At 41.5% G+C, this 21793-nt stretch overlaps 2 protein-coding genes across 2 annotated transcripts; both read left to right on the top strand.

The window, feature by feature from the left end:
• Positions 1-1955: 1955 nt before the first annotated feature.
• On the top strand, positions 1956-12512 carry LOC108671910. The gene is made up of 8 exons (XM_018159506.2): positions 1956-2407; positions 3162-3511; positions 3935-4018; positions 10173-10234; positions 10481-10574; positions 11133-11223; positions 11455-11691; positions 12023-12512. The coding sequence occupies exons 1-8, from the start codon at positions 2215-2217 to the stop codon at positions 12478-12480; spliced, it is 1569 nt and encodes a 522-aa protein (XP_018014995.1). The 5' UTR covers positions 1956-2214; the 3' UTR covers positions 12481-12512.
• A 3074-nt stretch (positions 12513-15586) lies between these two features.
• Positions 15587-21295, top strand: LOC108671909 (rho GTPase-activating protein 1). The gene is made up of 9 exons (XM_018159505.2): positions 15587-15787; positions 16175-16333; positions 16939-17233; positions 17448-17666; positions 17955-18053; positions 18297-18481; positions 18761-18967; positions 19195-19301; positions 19780-21295. Exons 1-9 carry the CDS (start codon positions 15766-15768, stop codon positions 19957-19959), a joined length of 1473 nt encoding a protein of 490 aa, XP_018014994.1. The 5' UTR covers positions 15587-15765; the 3' UTR covers positions 19960-21295.
• Positions 21296-21793: the final 498 nt, after the last annotated feature.

Genomic DNA, 21793 nt, shown 5'->3' on the forward strand with positions numbered 1-21793 from the left:
CCCCTTTTTTGGCCGTTTTCTAAGAATTTCACGTTTTCTTTCATTTTTTTCGAAAAATTCACACGAACAAAAATGTCTTAGAATTCTGTTTTACATATGTGTACCAAGTTTCAGAGTGATCCGTTCGTAAATAGCCGAGATAAATTTTAGGGTAGACGCTCCCCTTAACCCTGCAAAGTGCTTGTATCAGGTATACACATCACTCAGGTCAGCCCCTGCTACCACACTTAAAGTCTGTAACGGCAATATTCAGTATGTGGCCTGCCAAAAAGTGTTGGGATTTCATTTTGACTCTCCGTGCCTTACATATCAGGAACATGTTAGGATAACGCGCACCGATTGTTTGAAACAAATGTAGGTGCACCGTGCACTTGGCTCAGTGAATTGGGGTCCTCTTGGAGATTGTTGCGCAGAATATATGTGGCCTTTATAAGGAGCAAGATGGAGTATGGCTCAACAATTTTATGGGATATTTCTAAGGTTTTGTTGAAACAACTTGAAACTGTTCAAAACTCTGCCATCCGATGCATCCAAGGAGCCCGCCTTACAACACCAATAGTGAGAGCTTCATTGCACCTTTGAATCTGCGGTCCTTATATCTGTTCATTAAATGGGTGAGTCCCTTGCTGGGACTCACTGATCAGGGACTTCACCGTGACACACCATTTGTCAACAGAGCTCATTATAGCTTTTGCATGCTGGGCCTCTCACTCCCTCGGCGAACTGCAACTCCCCTGATGGTCTGATCCCTCCTCTAGTGGATCTCACTGCAAACATTCTACTCAACTTGCAAGACCATCCCATAAATAATATGCCTCATCGAACTATTCAGAATTTCTGAAATGATTTTCTCCTGGGACACTATCCTAGACATATCCAAATTTATACCAATGGCTCTAAGTCTGAAGATGGGTCTGTTTCCGCTGGACTTTTCATTCCTTCAAACCAGCTGGCGACTGGCTGGTTGCTCCGGCGAGAGCACACAGTTCTCGGTGAAGAGCTGTTTGCTATACACAAGGCCATGCAACTTGTCACTGAGAACGGATCTCTGAAGGAGGAGGATCTCTCCATCCTGATTCTGACAGATTCAAGGTCAGCTCTGCAGCTTTTATCCAACTCATCTGGGCACTCGTATCGCACAATTATCTTTGAGATACAGAAGTTGATGCTGGTGAAAGGACTTGACAGGGTGGTGCTTTGCTGGGTCAAAGACCACAGTGGTATTCATGTAAATGAGGTCGCAGACAGAGTAGCCAATTTGGCACACTCAAACAACTGCTCAGCAAGATCTCGGCTGTGTTTTGAGGAGTGGATCTGTTCCTTGAAGTCTCTCACGGTACAAGAATGGACATGCCAATGGGCTGCTGATGTGCAAGAAACAGGCAAGGGAACCTTTTGAAGAAGTTTGGGACACGAAAAAGCCTTTGTTGACTATGGATTGCTGCCACGCTCAGTTGAGTGCACTGTGTCTTGCCTGTGCCTGGGACATGCTGGTGTCCATGCTCATTTGGCAAGATTCAACTTGGCCAATTCAAGTAACTCTTCAGTATGCAACGTGGAGGACACTATTGAGCATTTCATTCTACACTGCACACAATTCTCCAACCAACAAAGGGATTTCCGCTCAAGAAGGCCTTTCACTTCAGTGGGATCTTTCCTCGGCTCTCGGCAGTGGAGACACCCCAATGAGGAGAGGCACTGCTGCCATCTGTCATCTGGGTCAATATTTGCACATCTGCAAATGGTGACCAGGCTATGAAGTTCCTTAAAGTCTAATTACTATTTTTCTTTTTCTCCTTACTATTTACTGCCACACTGGTTGGTGGAAGTGCTGAAAGAAAAATACAAAGTGAAATCAACAAGTGAAGTGGAGTGATCAAAATCTGAGTTGTGCTCAGGCTGGGAGGTGTGCTACCTGCATACCCGAAGTATTAAAATCAAATTAAAAAAAAATCACTCGCAGCCTAATTTCTTCCTGCGGTAGTTTTTTTAGTTTGAACAATGTGTGTTTGTGGACGGTAGTGTACGACTCCGTGCACCCCGAGTTAACTAGTGATCCTTCTATTTTCTGTGTTGGCGTGACTTGTGCTTACTTACTGCGACTAACTGCGTTGATACCCAGATTGTTAAACAACACGTTTGTTTTTAATCCTTTTTTTTATTTTTTGACACGTTAACATTTATAACTGTCACAGCAAATTAGAAGTTAGAACTATGGGTGCTTCGCGATTATTCATTGGAGGCGTAAGTGCTGATCTTGAGCAAGGAATTCTTGAAAAAAAGCTATCCAAGTATGGAACAGTGGTGAATATTGAAATAAAGGAAAAGAAAGATGTTATTAGTGGTGAGGTAGTCAAGAGGTTTGCTTTTGCCACTTTGGATGGAGCTCATTCTGATATTGAGAAATGTAAGTGACTAAAGTACGTTTTGTTTATAAATAGACTACCTGATTTTACTCTCCATGTCATTGATGAATGATGATTGATGTCAAATGTGAAGAAAAACCTGCTCAGCCCTACCTACCTAGCTGTGACCATATTTTGGAGCTTTTTTGTTTAGTTTAAACAAATTTTGATGCCAGAAACCTTTTATTCAAGCATTAAATTTATGTTGAGACCTGTCTCATAAATCATAATTTTTTGTCATGAAAAAAATTGGCCAAGTTCTAAGATTCAAAATTAGGATTTAAACTGTCTGGTTTCTGCCACTTTTTACTAAAAAATAAATTTTAAAAATGCTTAAAATTTGTAATTTTGGCAAATATTTAGGTAGAGTGTGATGATGAACCATGGAAGTTCGAATTTTCAAATAATTACATTATATATATATATATATATTTTTCACACTTCTGCAAGCTGCTATATTTCTGATTGAGCCAAACTACATGACCTTGGAATTTGGATCACCAAGATTTCATACCATCATGATGATACCCACAAAAATGATGTGATATTGTATTATTGTTGCTGTGATATGTTAGAAAAAGTAGGATTTTACCCATCCTGATGAAGGAGGGTGAAATTGCTAAGATTTGTAAATCCAGGTTACTTATAATGATAGTGGCAGCATTGTTTCTCTTACTAAATTACACCAAAACATTTAGAGTGAAAATTGTTTTGCAATTTATGTGGGTTATATAATTTATACTTCTCTTTCTTCAGGTATCTACTCATTGAATGGATCAACACTGAATGGAGCAACGTTATCAGTAGAACGGGCACAAGAAAGTTTCATTGAGCGCATCAAGCGTGAGAGAGAAGAGAGAGTAGCTGGCAAACCTTCCTCTGCAACATCCACCAATGATATACAATACAGGGCTGGTGTTCACAACCTGCATGAGAGAAAGGAAAAGTTTTCTCTTAATAATTTTTCAGCTGATGATTCTTACAATAATTACAGCAATGATTTTAATTATAAGGCCCAAACGGATTCATGGAAAAAATCTGGCCCCTATTTAGAAAAAACAACTTATGATGTCTATTCTCAAATCAAAAATGATCCTGATCAACAGGTGAGATTTTTGCTCATAATTTCATAAATGAACTAAACTAGGTACAATTGTGTACAGTTCATTCCATATTGTAAAAATCATCCATTAGCTTTTATATCATCATGTTTATGTATACATAATTTATATTTTTAAACTCAAATAAATGCTTAATGTGGCAGTCTATAACAAATTTCCATGTTGCTTAAAATGAGATTTTTGCAGTGCAATGTTTTGTCTAAAAAAAATTCCAGTGCAACACTAAGCAGACATGAATTTTTTTGAATCAGAATTGCTTTATTTAATGATAATTATTCTAGCTGACTAAAATTAATTTTATTGATGAAATTGAATGAAAAATACTTGTTATGATAACTGAGGATATTATAGGCAAGTTTCTCTACAAGGTATTTTGCAACTTGTGTTACCTATTTGATTGTTCCCCAGGCTACCGTAAAAGATGAGTTGCTGCCCAGCCTGGCATCATATAGTTCAGCATGGCGGGATGATGACGAGTCAATAGAAACATCTGTAAGTTGCTTTATGTGTTGATCATTAGAATCGATGTGGGAGAGTTTGTTCCTGTAATGCATATGTTCATACTTATTGATTTCATTTGTTAACTTTATCTTCAGACTTCCTTAGTGTACAATGATGCGCCTCCTGTAACTATCTCTCCTACAACGACCCAGCTCTCCACCATGGAACCTATCGCGACCTCTCAAACCGCCGAATCGGCAGAGCTGCTGCACTCGACTCTAGCGAGCCGGAGGAGCCAGCGGACAGACGAAAAACCAGAACTGACTTTAGAACCATATAAACCTGAACGAAATCGGGAATATAATGGGAACCCGAAACCAGGAATGAAAGCCAGACGAACGAATACCCGCCCATTCCGGAGACCCAGTATACTGGAAAATCAAAGTGAACCCTCTGGACAGATGCCCAAACAACAGATTAAGTTTTTCACAATAACAGCCAATGACGGTCGACACCTCTCCGGTATCGATGTTATAAGAGCCAGCAGAGAAATACAGGCAACACTGAAGGGCAAACCAAATAAGATCACAGAGACCTGGAACGGAGCGCTCCTTGTTGAGGTAGTAGCAAATTACCAACAGAGCCAAGCCATAACGACCATAAAGACTTTAGTCAACGTACCAGTTACAGCTGCCGCCCACGAGAAACTCATGAGACTCGCGGCACGATCTGGTACCTTAACCGCCCGAACTATACAGACGAAGATTTACTGACTGAACTGAACCAGTACGTAGTCAAGTCCGTATACCGTACCCAGAGAAGGGAGCAGGGCGTACTGATGCCCACCCCAGTCTATATTCTGACTTTTAATGGCTGCCAGCTCCCGCCGTTCGTTGCGGTAGGTTGGACGCGCTGCCGGGTGCGACTTTACATCCCGAGGCCTCGCCGGTGCTTCAAGTGCCAGGGCTTTGGCCACGGGGCGGCGTCGTGTCGTGAGCCCGCTGCTATTTGCGCCAACTGCTCTCAGAACCAACACGAAATGCCCTGCACTCACCCAGTCAAATGTGCCAATTGCGGACAACCACATCCTGCCAGCTCCAACATATGCCCTACTTACAGAATGGAAGAAGAAATAATAGCCACCCAAACAAAAAGAACGCATAAGCTATGGGGAAGCAAAGCGAATGATAGGGAGCCGATACGTTAACACACGGACGACCTTTGCCGAAGCAACCCGGCAAACCATAACCCCATATACTGAATTATTAAAGCGAAAGGAGCCTCCAAGACCATGCCTGTGGTGACTAAATGCGATGTAGCTACTCAGACATGTACAGAAGAAGCTGAGGACCCGAGCCAAAAACAAGAAGCTACCACCATAGAACATCGTGATAAACCCGCGTACAGGTTTCACAGCCCACCAATAACTGCACCTAAATCTCCACTAAAAGAACCTCTTACGAGTAACGCAGCGAGGGAACGAATGCAGAGCACCACCTCTCCTTTGTCTGAAATGTCAAAAGCAAAAATACCGAAATCACAGCCAACGCACCAGAGCCAACGCCACCAAAGCGGATACTACTCTGCCGAGGAAGAATCCCGCAGAGAGAAAGTAAGGAAAGCGCCAAGTACTGACGTGGCTTACAGGGTGCGGTGGCTGGAGCGAGTTACCCACGTACCCAAATTTAGCAGTGACATTCTCAATAAATACCCCATCCCCCCACGCTTCCTGCATGCTGCTGCTCCTCCTTCCCCCATGGTGGAGATGCGCAGATGGGGCGAGAGGGATGAAGAAAGAAGACCCCCGGAACACACCGTTACCCTCACATCCCTATCAATAAAGCCTAAAGCTCTTCCACCGCGCGTGGATGCCCGGACAAAACCTACAAAGTAATCATGGCCTTGACGATCATACTTTGGAACTGCCGGGGGTACCGCCGTAATTATCGCGATCTCACGGCCGTGCTACGGGAGAGGCAGCCGACCTGTGTTTGCATGCAGGAAACGATGCTGGGAAACCTCACCCCGACCCCACCACAGAATTACCGTATAGAAACTTTTTCAGACACACCCAACCCCAGACCTGGGTCTGGCCTTCTGATTTTGATGAAGCTTAGTGCCACCTGCATCAGGCTGGCTATAAACTCCCCTATCCAGGCGATGGCTGTACAAACGAACATAAACAATAGAATGCACACGATATGTAACATCTACATTCCACCAGGCCACCCACTGACTGCTGAAGATATGAGAAATCTCACGGAACAACTCCCCAGACCCTTCCTCATAGTCGGCGACTTCAACGCCAAACACGCGGCCTGGGGAAGCGATGGAAACGACCAACGAGGGAGAATCATTGAGCATTTTTTAACTAACTCCGACGTATGCCCCCTAAACACAGGCCAGGCTACCCATTTTCATGTACAGACTGGCACCACATCAGCCATTGACCTGAGCCTCTGCACCCTGACATCGTGGACAGGGCATCGTGGAGCCTCTGCACCCTGACATCACTTTTGGTAGCGACCACTTCCCGATCGCAATAGACTACGAGACCCACCAACTCGAAGTCATGCAATCAAGATACATCCTGAAAAGAGCAGACTGGCAAACTTTTGAGGCCCTAACCCGCATGGAAGACCCAGAACAGGACCTGCCAGTGGATCAGATGACGGAAAAATTTGCACGCACCCTCAGAGTCGCTGCGAGCATAGCAATTCCCCGCTCCAGAGGTGGACCAGTCCGACATCGCGTTCCATGGTGGGATGACGACTGTGCTCGCGACAACCTGGACCGAAAACGGGCTTTGCGACGGTTCCAGCGCTCCGGCAATGTGGCGGACAAAATTGCATACAGGAGAGCTCGAGCCCTGGCCCTGCATGTTAAGGATGGAGCCCGGAAGAAGTCTTGGCAACGGTATACATCATCCCTGAACACCAGCACCCCCATGTCCAAAATATGGCAACGGATCAAGAAAATTGAAGGAAGAACCGGTCACAGCCAGCCATGCGTGAAAGTGAACGGCACTATCTATAAAGTGAACGGCACTATAACACTAGCGGAAATCACTATCCTCAATCCTTCCTCGCCACAAAACGACAACAAGAGTCACAATATCTAAATTTCAGAACAGACAACATCTTCTCATACAATGACCCAATCACCTACCTTGAACTATTCTGCGCACTCCAACATTTTAAGAAGAACACCAGCCCCGGACCAGACGGTATTCATTACAAAATGCTTAAGAAGATGCACCCGACTGCAGTTACGACCCTCCTGGCCTTGTACAATAAAATCTGGACCTCGCACTCATTTCCTACGCAATGGCGTACCGCTACTGTCATGGCCTTCCTCAAACCCAATAAACCACCAACAGAGACATCCAGCTATCGCCCCATCGCCTTGACCAGCTGCGTGGGGAAAGTACTGGAGAGAATTATTAACAATCGGCTTGTGCAATACTTGGAAAACAAAAACTTAATCTCTCCTGTACAATATGGCTTCCGTCCACTTAGAGGCACCACGGAAGCATTAGTCCGACTTCAAAACCATATAGTACAAAACAAAACTGAAGGAAAACACACCATCTGTGTATTCTTCGATATGAAAAAAACCCATGACACCACCTGGCGACACGGCATACTTCAGACCATCCACAGGGCTGGGATTAGGGGCAACCTGGCCCTATACATCAGGGAGTTTCTGCGTGAGCGGTCCATCAGGGTGAAGGTGGGGGGCTCTTTTTCGCCTGTGTGGGTGCAATACCAGGGAGTTCCGCAGGGATGTGTGATTAGCTGCACCCTGTTCTTGATGGCCATCAACGATGTCACCACTAGCTTGCCCCCGAGCATACAATCCTCGCTTTATGTCGATGACTTCATGATCTTTGCCTCATCTCGTTATCTACCCGCTCTCGTACGCAGAATACAAACCGCCATAGACCGCGCAAACCAGTGGACCACGGCTCACGGATTCTCATTCTCAAGCGACAAAACCGTTGCCATGCACTTCTAGCGAAGTCGCTCTCAAGAACAACCCCCTCCATTTTTCCTACAAGGCCAACAAATCGCTGTGTCCCCCACAGCCAAGTTTCTTGGTATGACATGGGACAACAAACTCTCATGGAGACCCCATGTGCGGGCTTTAAAAGGCAGCGTCCTTAAGAGGATGAATTTGCTGAAGCCCCTAACCGGACAGTCGTTGGGATCTGACCGTGTAACCCTTTTCCCCCTTTACAGGGCCACACTAAGAGCCAGGTTAGACTATGGGTGTACCATATACCAATATGCCAGAAAAACCACACTAGCGCTACTAGACCCAGTACACAACGCTGCCATCAGGATATGTACTGGAGCATACAGAATATCCCCCACCATCAGCCTCTATGCAGAAAGTGGAGAACCACCATTGTATCTCCGCCGAGCGCAGCTTACGCTACAGATGATTACTCGCCTCAAACAACTACCGTTATCTCCAACATGGCTCACTGTAATGACCGAAGACCAAGCAAACCCATTTCCATATAACATCCCATCATCTGAAGACTACGGTGCACTCTTTGCAGCAACACAGGCCCAACAGATGCAGGTTATGCCCGTCACGTTCGAGGACATTCCCACGTGGCGAATCCCCATCAGCACCTTCTGCCCGGATCAAAATCTCCCACTAAAATTCGAGTTGCAGGCAACTGCGATGAAAAACCTTTTCCTGTACCGCGCAACTACAAAGCATACAAACTCGACCCCTATATACACTGACGGCTCAAAGTCGGACGACGCAGTGGGGTGTGCGGCTACGACCGACACAACAATAATATCAAGACGACTGAGCCCCAACGCTTCAATTTATACGGCGGAATTGTCTGGCGTCCTCTGTGCCCTGGCCCTTATAGATGACCACCCCGAGCGTAACTTTACAATATTTATAGACTACAAAAGCGTAGTGCAGGCCCTGAGAACCTACAACAGCAAACATCCTATCATCTTGGAAATCCTGACCTGGCTTTTGCGCCTGGTGGAGGCGGGAAAAACGATTAGCATCTGCTGGGTCCCGGGACACGTGGGGGTGCGGGGAAACGACAGGGCGGATGAGGCGGTGGTGGGCGCTGCCTCGTCCGACGCGGCCATTTATAGGGAGGACGTCCCATGTCACGACCATTACCCCCGCACCAGGACCAGCGTTCACCACATATGGTGAGAGCTGTGGCTGAACACGAGAAACAATAAACTGAGAACAATCAAGGACAGTGTATCAACATGGAGCTCATCGTACCAGAGATCCCGACAAATGGAGATAGCGCTGTGTAGACTGAGGATTGGCCATACGCGCCTCACCCATGGCTACTTGATTGAGCGGCGCCCTATACCATATTGTGACGACTGCCTGGTGCCCCTGACAGTTCTGCATGTCTTGGCGGAGTGCCCTAGCCACAACGACATCCGACAAAATTGCTACCCCAACACATCCGCCCTTGACCGGCGAAGGGCGGATGAGGACCGGCGAAGTAACTTCGAAACCGATAACCTTAGACGATACCTGATTGAATGCAACCTGCTGCCAGAGATTTAGCATGACCCCGTAACGTCACCGCCTGTCGGTCATATGCACTTGCACCACCGCCGTTCGCGAGACTATAAGTGCACCTTCCCATCACCTAGACCAAGCCTCACTAAACTTATGCTGGAGTTGATACATGAAGTCGGAGCGGACCCTCGCTCCATGAGCAGGGAATCTATCGCCCAGCCCCTGCGCCTAAAATGGATCAGGCTATAAGCCTTGAAGACGGAAGAGACCAAACATCTTTGACGTAACTGAAGATCTCACCTCCGGCGCGAAATAGATAGCTATCTGAAGCGCTAGTAAATCTTCTACTACTACTCCTTCTACTACTTCCATTAGATTTTTTTGCTAAGTTATTCTTCTACAATTTTTATTCCTTATTTATGTCAAGATTTTTCCATATATATCTTGATATAAAATTAAAGCTATTCCCATGTAATTATTTTCGTTCTGAATTATTCCCATTAGACTCCTGCCATGGTATTCATATTTAAATACGTTCTACTCATGTTATTTTCATGTCATATTATTCCCAAAAATTCTGTTCATGTCACGATATTCCTTAACCTTATGTTCTTGCCACTAATATCCCCTAATTATACTCATGCTACATTATTCAGTGACAAACAAATAACCATTTCAGTTCCATGAGGGTGACGGGACCCACGAGAACCTCCATGCTGAGTCACCGCACACCAAACCAAAGTGAGTTCCAGCAAGTGCACCGCAGGTTCTAGTGCATATTTTTCTCAGTGTAAAATATTTTCTTTTAATGCAATTTAAATTAAATGTATATAGACGGATTGTGGCTCTTCTTTTTATTTTTGTACTTTTTCTTTTTATTTTTTTTTTTGGAAATTTGTCATTAATTGGCATGAAATTTTAAATTTATGACCTAATAGTTTATTTTTAAAAAGAATATTTAAATTTCGAAAGTTTACTGATGAGCAGAGTACCCGTGATGCGGCGTTATGATCCCACCAAGCCTGCTCCTCAAGCTGACAACGAGCAGCCCTCTGCTGCATCTACCTGTGATACTGTGAAGGTGATACTACTGCAGTTTTTTAAGAAGCCTGTGTCGTAGTTTATTATTTATTTTGTGGTTACAATATTATTTATTTATGTATATGGAGTTGAAGTGATAACTTTTGAAACTTTTGTAATTGTCTTACCTTGCTTTTTATGGGCTATTGCTATCATGACAGAAATTTCCACTGAACTATTCGACTAAAAGCGCTTCTCTATATAGTCTTTCGGAGTCATGTTTTGTGTAGAAAAGTTATATTTCACACATAAAACATTCCTACTAGATTTCGTCTCAGAATTTTGATGTGCAATTGTTCATAAATTTGTCCTGAACGAATGTGGATAGCTAACGAGCAATCAAGTGGATAGATGGGCATATATAGAGCAACGAATTTTTATTTATCTATTGGAAACTGAGATCATTTAAATTTTTAATCCAATTAATGATTACAAAATTTAATTTAGTATGCATAAGTAATGAAGCAAAACAATCATTTTAATAATTTGAGTCGTCATGGTTGTAGTGTTTTTTTTTACCAATGAACGCAATTGCACTGTCATGTTTTGCCTGCCACAGGTCACTGCTGCAGCACACATCTCGAAGGACTTGGTGTTCTCTGGCGCCTCAGGCACCTTCAGCCTCCTGGACTTGTTGGATGGCAAACTAGGTGAGTTTTGGTTCCCTTTCTTCATGGTTATTGTTTACTTTTTCACTTGGTTCTACTGTGGCTCTAGGAAGTCGTCTTAGTAAGAATTAGGGTTTAACTCTATTAACTAATATTTTCGATAGATGTCTCACATTGGATCACTCGTGTTTCTTTCAGTTACATTGAAGTACATTGAAACAATTTGTTACGTGATGAATGATTAGAATAATTAACATAAGAATTTGCCAACAGATTCTTCCAAAGCAATTGAGGGTGATCAAAACCTGCCTACTACTGACCGGATAATTGGACAAGAAGTTACAAAGTCTGATGAAGATGTTGGGCAAAACGAACTCGAACGTCACCGGAGCAAAAACCGAAAAAGATCCCGCAAATCTGACGTGGCGGCTCCTGCAAAAGCGGCGGCTCTTCCACCCTATGTCAAAAAGGAAAAGTTCTTCATTGATTCAGAAGATTCTTGCATTGGAGGCATGTGCTTCAAAAGTTTTCCACTCTGCCAGCGAGAAAACTGTGTCTCTCTTATTATTTGTGGACAAATATTTATTCATATTGAGAGGCAGTTTATTTCTAACTCACTGACGTATTTATCTACTTATAATTTTAAAATCGATCGTCATTTAATGTATTGTAAGTGTATGTATGCACATCAAAGTATATAGATAGTGACAAACATATTACAACATATGCTCTAACAGTAACATAACATCTCTTTATTCTTCAAATATAAATACAAAGCCTTTAAATGTCATTTAAACGCTTACAACATTTTAACCATTGTTTGTAACTTATTGGTGAGCAGAAAGCGTGGCGTGGCTTTATGAAGTGATTAGCGACCAGAAGCGCGAGGAGTTCCGCGAAGTGCGTCGGGAGATCGCGAGTCATTGCACTTACCGTATGCGCCGTGCGAGAACTGACACTGATAAGGTGCAAAGTGCCGTCACCTCAACCCAGGACTGGTGGGGGTCAAGCAGATATTCCGATGAGGCCGGAAGCGTGGAACCGGCCACACTCGTCTCTGAGGTGGTCAGTGTAGTCGCCTCTGCTGTGCGGACTTCTTACTCTGACGAAAAAAAAGTTCCGTTAAGGGTCTCCGACAGCAACGCCAGGAATGTTACGGCATCAAAACAATTTACACAAGGCCGAGGAAGAGGTCTTTTCCAGAACCGTGGCAGGACGCTTGCATGGGGTGGGCGTGGAAGCTTTCGAGGTGGAAGTAGCCTTGGACTGGTGCGAGGCGGAACCAATGAGCGAGGCTGAGCGTTTTTTTCTGATTAAATGATTTAATTTGTTCTATTTGTTGAACTATTCCTTAATAAAAACAATTATAATCAATGATGTGTTGGCAAACGCTGTTCACTTTTCAAAGGAGAAAAACTGCGTGCTTGCATGTACTTGGGTTTTCGTACTTTTTTTCATAGTGCGAACGCCAACTATAAGATTTTGAAATATAGTCGACTTTTAACTAATCGAATTTACGCCTTTCATTAGCGTAATAAATATTGCGGTGTACAACACTATTCTGAGCAAAGATTCTTGTTTCAACATCTAGCTGAGTTATCCTTTAAATCAACAATATATAATTTTTGTGGTTCATGAAAACCGTAAATTTTGTTCCTCATAAATTTAAGAGTAATGAGCGTCTCAACATAATTCAGGGAGAAGTCGAAACAACTTGAAGGCTGATTTTGCAGTATACAAGTGCTGTACTATGTTGTGCGTAGTTGGACTACGATTATGGCATAAAGGTTTGCAGATAATGGAAACCGGATGAAATGGAAGATGCTCCATTTGAGCTATAACCCCTTTGTTAATTGGAACACTCTCTATTTCATTCAATTTGCTCAGTTAATCCCTTTTTGTACCAATAAAGAACCAAAACTGATAGGGTTTAAAAAGCGAATTCAGAAGTTTAATGCGTCACGAGGAAAAATATAACTTGAAGTGTGAAGAACGGTTGGAACTCTTGGAAGTGTATGAAATGGTTGTGAAGTGTGAACTTGTGACCAATTTCTTGAAACAGCTGTCCCTGACTCATAGGCGGTTAGGGCTTAGCCGCTTAAGCACATTACAGTTATAGATAACACCTATGAGGCTATGACTGAAATGAGATGGTGGCTATAGGTTGTGCTAGTAAGACACTAAGACCAATCATCGCCAATGTAGTTTATATTTAAAGTACCTAGTCTATAACCTTCTTTATTACTGTTATTATAAATATTACATTACATGCAAATTTATACACAACATTAGTTTCTTGAACCAGTCCAAATTTTTACAGGGATTATTATTCATGACAAATTGACAAGGTTTCTTATTTTGTAGTAGATTAGAAGTTTTATTTTTCTGTTATCTGCTGAGTGCTGAGCTCTATATATCACTATGGATGATTGACTGTAGGACTCATTTATTTGCTTTGTAGCCTCTGTTCACAGTAGTTCATCTGGTTTTGGTAGAAGATTGTTGTGACGGTTCCATCAGATGTTGCTGCATTGCTGGTTACTGGGTACTGGGTAGGTTGTTTCTAGATTGATAATTTGATAGGCCTATATATAAATGTCAACTTTTCTATTTGAAAACCCATTATTTACAAGGATTTGTTTATGAAAATTTTATTGTCACAAAATGTTGCCATATTTATTTAAAAGCCTTTAGAATGCAAACCTACCAAATCCATATATTCCAACACTGTGTGACTAAATTTGGCATTTTGTGAGACTAATTGACTAATTCCAGCCGCACTTCAAACTCTACTGGGCAGACACTTGGCAGCTTACTTTCAATGCTGACAAATGCAAAGTGCTACATTTGGGAAGGCAAAGTAGACACCATAAGTATAATATGCGAAAGCACGGGAGTACGGAACAGAGCGCATTGAATTAAAAGCAACAGAACTTGAAAAGGACTTGGGTGTGAATGTGGACACAAGTTTGAAGTTTTCTCAGCACGTCGAAATTCAAGTAAACAAGGCCAACAGACTTTTAGGTCTCATCAGGAGATCATTTTGTGTATGTGGACTCTCAGACTAGTATGAAGATGCTTTTTGTAGCAATTGTTCGTCCGCACTTAGAATTTGGAAATGTAGCGTTGTTGTCGTTCTTGGAAAGAGACAAAAAGCTCATTGAGACTGAGTTATGTAGAGCAACCAAAGTAATACCAGGGTTAAAAAATCTTGAGTATGAAAGAAGATGTGAGCGGATGAAAATACCTAGTATGACGTACAGAAGAATGAGCATAGTGGCAAAGCAGAGAGTTTTTTAGACTCTCCCTCAAGTTCATTTTTGAGGCCCATAAGTAGACCAGTAAAGTATCCTGGATACCAGCCTTATCATACATAAGAAATTGGTTTAAATCTTAGGTAAATGAGGAAGTTAAAAATTAACTGATTCTAAAAAATCTCTGGTTTGTAACTATGACTGAATGAGAGGTGATATGATTGAGTGTTACAAGTACACTTACAATGTTTATAAGCTGGACAATAGTATACTAAAACTGGAAAAGAAAACAAACACAAGAGGTCAGTCAGGTCACCATTACAAACTGGAGAAGCAGCGCTGCAATACGAGCCTTCGTCAAAGGTTTTTCACCCAGCGTGTGGTGGAGAGGTGGAACAGACTGCCAGCACAGGTGGTGGAGGCTCCCAGCGTCGATGTGTTTAAAAACAGACTGGACAGTGTTATGCAGGATCTTGACATCTTGTCTACAGTGTAGACGAGCTTCCTACCTTTATTAGAGCTGATCAAAGGATCAGCAGTCAGTATGGACCAAGAAACGAGTACCAGGCACAACAGAATCAGTATCAAACCATAATATTCTTTCTACACAAACAGTTTATCACTATTTGGTAGAGCAAGGTCAACTATCAAATTTGACACATTTTTTGATGTTCTCACTGGGTGACACGCACTGTCTCTCTTTGGATCTCAACATTTTCCTACCAGACGGCCCAGACCTAGTGTTTTGGCAATAGTATGGCGCGCAAAAGTATGACGTCACTATTTCAACCATCAACGAATGCATGGAACTAAGAAAAAGCCTAATATAAAAGAAAAAAGTCAAGAAGTGTCGGAATTACCCACGATGTCGGAATATACCGCGTTTACCCCATATGTACACCCTTCAAAGTTCGAACAATATGGTATTCTCTGCACCCAACACATAATTTGATATATAGGTACACAACATTGTGATGAAAATTATAGAGCAGAGAAAACTCTACAAGTATTCACATTATCACCATTAAAAATGATTTCAAACTGACAATGGAGCTTGACTCCATAATATTTTCCACAATGTGCTGGGTCAGTCTCTGCTTAGTTTTTTCTTCTTACTACTGATTTTATATTCTATTTTGAGGAGTTATTTTTTTTCTTTGGCATTTTTGCTTGTAAATGACAAAAAGTAATACTGTTTATGTTTCTATTGTGAAACAGCTTTGAAGTAGCCATATAAGTTATAAGAGGTAAATTCACAACTGTGAGATGTTTACTGAGAACATTTGGCCTGAACAAAACCCAAGTCCCTGCATTTGACTTCTTTTATACCATGAACCATCAATTTAATAAAGGTGAGAATATACATGGGTTTCCTATTTCCATAAACACAATCCTGATCAGTTCATCATTGTTAGAAACTGAATGTAGATAATACTAAATCATTCTAATTATTAGTTATATGTTCTACATACATATTTAGAGCAGCTATGCATTGAGGTACTTCCTATTATGCATTATATTTGACTTCTATTTCAATAGTTGGCTATTATTCAGAAATTGTAGTCTCATAGTCTTCATTAATTTAATCTTAAAGTATCACCTATATATTTTTGGAGCTTACTAATTTCAAGTTATTCACTCTAGAACACTGAAATTTTACAGTTATTATGATAGAAAAGGCATTCCCAACTGCTACTTGATAGGAAAATTATTGTTACCATATGCTTTTTGTTGTGCAGGACCTGGTGCCCCACAGCGTCAGTTCAGTGCTGGTCGTCAAGGTGGCTTCCCTGCCAACCATCTTGAAGATCCCTTACCAAGCCTCAGCGACTTCCATGACTATGAGCCTAACCTTGAATTTGATGACACTGAGCTGCATGCTGTCCCACCTGTAACAGGTAATAGGTTACTTGTCTCCTATAATTTGTCTAAGCTAGTTTGTGTAAAGAAGCCCAGCTTTACAAAAATGGATACCGGTACCAATACAAGGATATCCTCTTGGACAAGGATACCGTACCAAGAATGAAGTTATTTTTTGAGGAGTGAAAGGCTTTTGATATTTGTCAGGTTGTTGAGCATTTCTCATAGATTTTTGGTAAAAAGTTCTCTGGTTGTTGCTGCCAGCTTTTCATCATAAATTCTGAGTTTGCTCAATTTCTCATAAAACATTTGGAAGACTATGGTAAACTGAATTTCAGTACATAAGTTAGATACATTTTGTACTTGGGTTTCTTTTGGTCTACATTTATGTTCTGAAGATATTTATGTGCAGGCTGAAACTAATCATATGTAGAGCTTAATATTTTAGCTGGCTGTAGCTATGCTGTTGACCTACTAATTTTTTTTCACATGTTCATATTTGCAGAACAAATTCATGCATTTATTCAATTTAGTGTCTGAAATCTCATGTAACTAATTATTGCTACATACTTTTCTGTTATTGCAAAGCACACGACTTGAATTTGTTAACATGAATTGACAATTAACTGTTTTGTGAGGGCAGGTGACATGCCTGACTTGGTGCAGATTTCTCAGGACTATCAAGAGTCTCCTGTTTCTGACGGCACTATTGAGGAAAATTTTGAGATGGAGTTGGGTGAGGAGGCAGAGGATGAACTTGGTAAAAAACCGGACAAGACCTTACAACACTCACCACCTGTACCACAGGACTTTTCTGACATTGCCAAGCACGGCATAGTAGACATTGTTGGAGATGATCCTTATGGCAGGAAGGTGGTGGTGGTGTCTGCCTGCAAGCTCCCCAGCAACAAGACCTTTGATCATGCAAAATTTTTAGCGTAAGTGTGATTAAATCTTTTTGTTGTTTTTTTTTTTTTTGTGCGTTTCTTTAATGTCTACAATGACGCAGGAGTTGGGTTATATTGATAAAGGCTTGGCATATTTAGAGAAGACTTGTAAATGAAGAGTATTACCAGTAAATACTGGAAATTAATGACGTAATACAATATACCGAGATCAAATGGCATGTGTTTAATGCTCAGTCATTTTCAGGTACCTAATGCACACCCTGGACCAATACGTTGAGCAAGATTATTCTCTTGTGTATTTCCACTTTGGCCTGAACAGAAATAACAAGCCACCTTTTTCATGGCTCTGGTCTGTGTATAAGCTCCTTGATAGGAAATATAAGAAGAACCTGAAGGCACTCTATCTTGTGCACCCTACCAATTTTATCCGAGTTGTTTATAATATCTTCAAACCGGCCATCAGGTGAGTGAACATATGATGCATTGCACTAAAATATTCTCAATAATATTTATTAGTTACATCATATTGACATGCATATATTTTCTAAGTATGGTCATAAAATGGCTTGCTTGTAGTTTTGATAGAATTTATTTAACATTGATAGCCAAATTAATCTTTTTGTTCATGAATTATTTGTATCTTAAGAATCTTTTATCTCGACATATTCCTCTTACAATAATCTAAGCAAGATTAGGGTGAGGCAGGGTGACAATGGCCGTGATTGTGAATAATTAATCTATATTCTTCCAGCGCAAAGTTCGGTCGGAAGTTGCTCTATGTAAACTACCTCCAAGAACTGCAGCAGCATATTGACCTCAAGCAGCTGCCCATCCCGGCTTGCGTTAAAGAGTATGTTCTCTTAGCCTTATTACTCGTCATCATCATAAAATTACTTTAGTAGTATACTCTTAATACCTCATGTCTGCCATATTAACCATTTTAGTTTAAAACCACATTATGTTTTTATATAATTTTTATTTTGGAAGTATATTCGGATTTTTAAATAATCATATTTATTGTTTGGAATATCAAAAATCCTGAACAGGATGAAAATTCTTCTTCTGATTTTCACGTGTGGCGCGCACATTTCAGGCATGACGCGCTGTTGGTATCCAAGTTACGAGCACCGCTGAGAGCTCCCCAAGTGAGCAGCAAAGAAGTGTCGCCGCGCCATCAGTTCGGGGGCGTGAGTCTGCAGTTCATTAAGAATAACAACGACCAGGACCCCATACCGTCCATACTGAAGCAGTGCATCACTTACCTTGACCATCCTGACGGTGAGGCATCCCTATTATTGTTTGTTCCCTGTTTACCTAGCCAGGCTAGCCAAGCCATGCTCTCATTGCTTTTATCAATGTAGATGGGTTATGTAATTCTGCTTCTATAATTATGATTTAGTGGTTTATGACTAAGGTTTAAGGTTAAGGTTATGAGATTGCAGAAACTATTTGCGTTGGGATATTTAGTTGAATTTGAATAGCATTTAGGACGGTGCTTATATTCTAGAAGAGTTTAGCCCATATTATTGTTGAAATTTAATGTGTTTTCTACAACAGCTCTGGAGACGGAAGGCTTGTTCCGACGGTCTGTGGTGGCGTCGAGCGTCGAGGACGTGAAGCGTCGCTGCAACGCTGGCGAGGTGATCACGTTTGAGCCTGTAAACGATGTGCACCTCGCAGCCGTCATGATCAAGACTTTCCTGAGGGAGCTCGAGGAGCCGCTCATACCTTACTGCCTCTACGAACAAGTGCTTGCCATGCACAGTAAGCTATCCTTCCGTCACAGAACTCTTGAATTAGTCAGTGTGGACGCTGCATGCTGCCTTAATGGGCATACATCCAAAACCATGTTCAGGGCGAGTTGATCATTACTGTATTTGTGTTGTATCGTTGAATATTTTTTATTTTCTTCGACACTCATCTCATCATTGTTTCGTTAATTCTGTGTACCAAGAGTGTTTGCTATCTAAATAGACTGAATTCTTGTGCAGGTCTTGAGAAGAGCCAACGTGTGGGGGCGTGTCGAGCTCTTGTTCTGGAGCAGCTTCCAGAGGACAATTACCTTGTACTTAAGTTCATAGTTAACTTCTTGGCCAAGGTAACATTTTCTTCAAGTTTACTTGCCCAGATTAGATTCATAGCTGGGGGCAAATCCATTTCTAGCTACCTTCATTTTTTTAATTCTGCCAATAAAATTAAAGAATTGACGTTGAGCAATAAAATATCACTAGTAATTGATAGAAACTTTCAAAGTTAACTGTAAGATTAAGAGGTGATCCTTCATAACTGTAAGAATCGAAATTTTTTCCAAACAACGCCGATATTTCGATATCAAAATTGCTGATAACTCACTTATATGTAGTCACTGACGATTAATCATCATTCTGAGTCTCTTATTTTCTAATGGTATGGTGGTACGCTCTTCTGCACTCTGCTTTGAACATGCTGGTTGTATTATGTGTGCAGGTGATGGTCTGCTATGAACATGCCAGTTGTAATGTTATGTGTGCTATGAACATGCCAGTTGTAATGTTATGTGTGCTATGAACATGCCAGTTGTATTGTTATGTCTGCAGGTCATGGACCGGGCTGATTTGAACAAGATGACGGCAGGCAACTTGGCTGTCGTGTTCGGGCCCAACTTGTGTCGCCCGCCCGTCGGAGGCAGCCAGCAGATCTCGCTCTCTTCCATGCAAGCTGTCAACGTCTTTGTTGAAGCTCTCCTCACCAACCACCACTGCATCCTCACCAAGTGAAGAGCTGCTGCTGTGTCACCAAGTGAAGAGCTGCTGCTGTGTCACCAAGTGAAGAGCTGCTGCTGTGTCACCAAGTGAAAAAAGGCAGCTTCAGCACATTCAAGCATTTCATATTCACTAACCAAAATTATTAATTCTGAGTGAGAAACTGCATGAAGAGATTCTCTTCATGCAGCGAAAAGTATCTAAATGTTGCGCCCTTTTGCGTGCTTTGCTCTCTTCAGCTCATGATATTAAAATATCCAGTTTTCCATAAACTTTCATGAATGCCAAAGAAACGAGTGCAAACTACAGAAAATATCTAGAGTCCTCCTATGAATATTGCGCGCGCTATACGAAACTCTCTTACAATAGAGATTACTCATTGAAAATATCCCCCTGCATTATATGTGGTTGTGTGCACTCTATGTTTGCTAACTGCGCATAACGTCGAGGAGGTTGAAGATAAATTTCTTCATACACGCAATGTACTTAGGCAATGCATTCATGGTATATTCATTCCTTGCTTGTTCTAGTTTCAGCCTCGGCTCAGCTGTCTTGTGACAGCACTCTTTTTAGCTGTTGCTTTTAGTACCAGCTGTAGGAGCCTTCTGTGGTTACCAGCTATTTCAACTACAAACAGTTCCCTTTTGTTCAATGGTTGTTCACAATTTATTAAATTAATTCTAAAATGTATTTATTTGCTCTGAATAGGTTTCTTTGATATTTTCGCTCAACACATATTTGGTTGTGAAAATTTTCGGATTATTGCGCCCTTGTTGTACATTGATACTTTTAGTTTAAGTTGTTGGTGCTGCCCGTGTCGTATCGAGTGTTCATGAAGCAGATTCGATAGCGGTGCTGAGTGTCCGTTCTGGATAGTTTTTAGGGTAATTGTACAAAATATCTTCAATAATCCATCACTAATTTCTTATGGCAGTAGCAGCGGCATTGCCATCTAGTGAATTTGTCTGCCGCAAAACTTATCTAGCGTGAATGTCGGCTCCGCTGTTTAGAACTTCAAGGTTGGCACAAACTGTCTAACATTTTCAAAATAATTGCAAACAACATTTTTTTCATTCAATTATGCACGGTTTTCATTATTCCATTAATTTAAAATTCTGCTTCAAAACATTCCATTAGACTTTCTTAACCTTACTTGCAACTGCCTTCACACACATTCTGTCACAAATATCTTCTCTAGATATTCTCAACCGGGGGAAATGCTGCTTTATAAATAGACGCTTTCTATTAAAAATTTGCAGTACTGAAAAGAAAGGGGTCTTTCAGTGTGAGACTTCTAACTGACTACAGTGGTAAACGTTCAATTAACTTGAATGCACCGTTCTCCTGATTTTTTACTACGTTTTTCTTAGCTCGCTTTCGTGTCTGTGATGATCAAATCTTGCAATCGATATTTCACCAATTTTCCCATTAGCTAGCGCTCTGAAACTTTTAGGGAAGCTCAGCTCCCGATAACAATACAATAATCAATAATTTGTTGCACGTTTCCAGGCGTATAAACTCTAAAGTAACTCACAAGCAGGGGTTGGAACCTTTAATGCACGTCATCCTCGAGAGGATATTATTGAGTCCACATGAAAAACGTGGTCTTTAAAATTTTTTTTTATACATTTTATATTTGGTTATTCCATATGACTCTTTGTGTTTCTGTCTAACTTAATGTGTTTATTTGCAATTGTTCAAATCACCATGAATTATGTGTTTGGAAAAAATGTGAAGAAAATATAATGAGGACACAACGGGCTTTCTTGCAAAATACATTCCAAAGGTTCTTCCGAAATGTTTACATGCACTGTAAGTCAATGTCCGTGTGTGGGTTTAATTTCGTAAG

Source organism: Hyalella azteca, unplaced genomic scaffold (genome assembly GCF_000764305.2).
Source record: "Hyalella azteca isolate HAZT.00-mixed unplaced genomic scaffold, Hazt_2.0.2 contig12834, whole genome shotgun sequence".
Lineage (NCBI taxonomy): Eukaryota > Metazoa > Arthropoda > Malacostraca > Amphipoda > Hyalellidae > Hyalella > Hyalella azteca.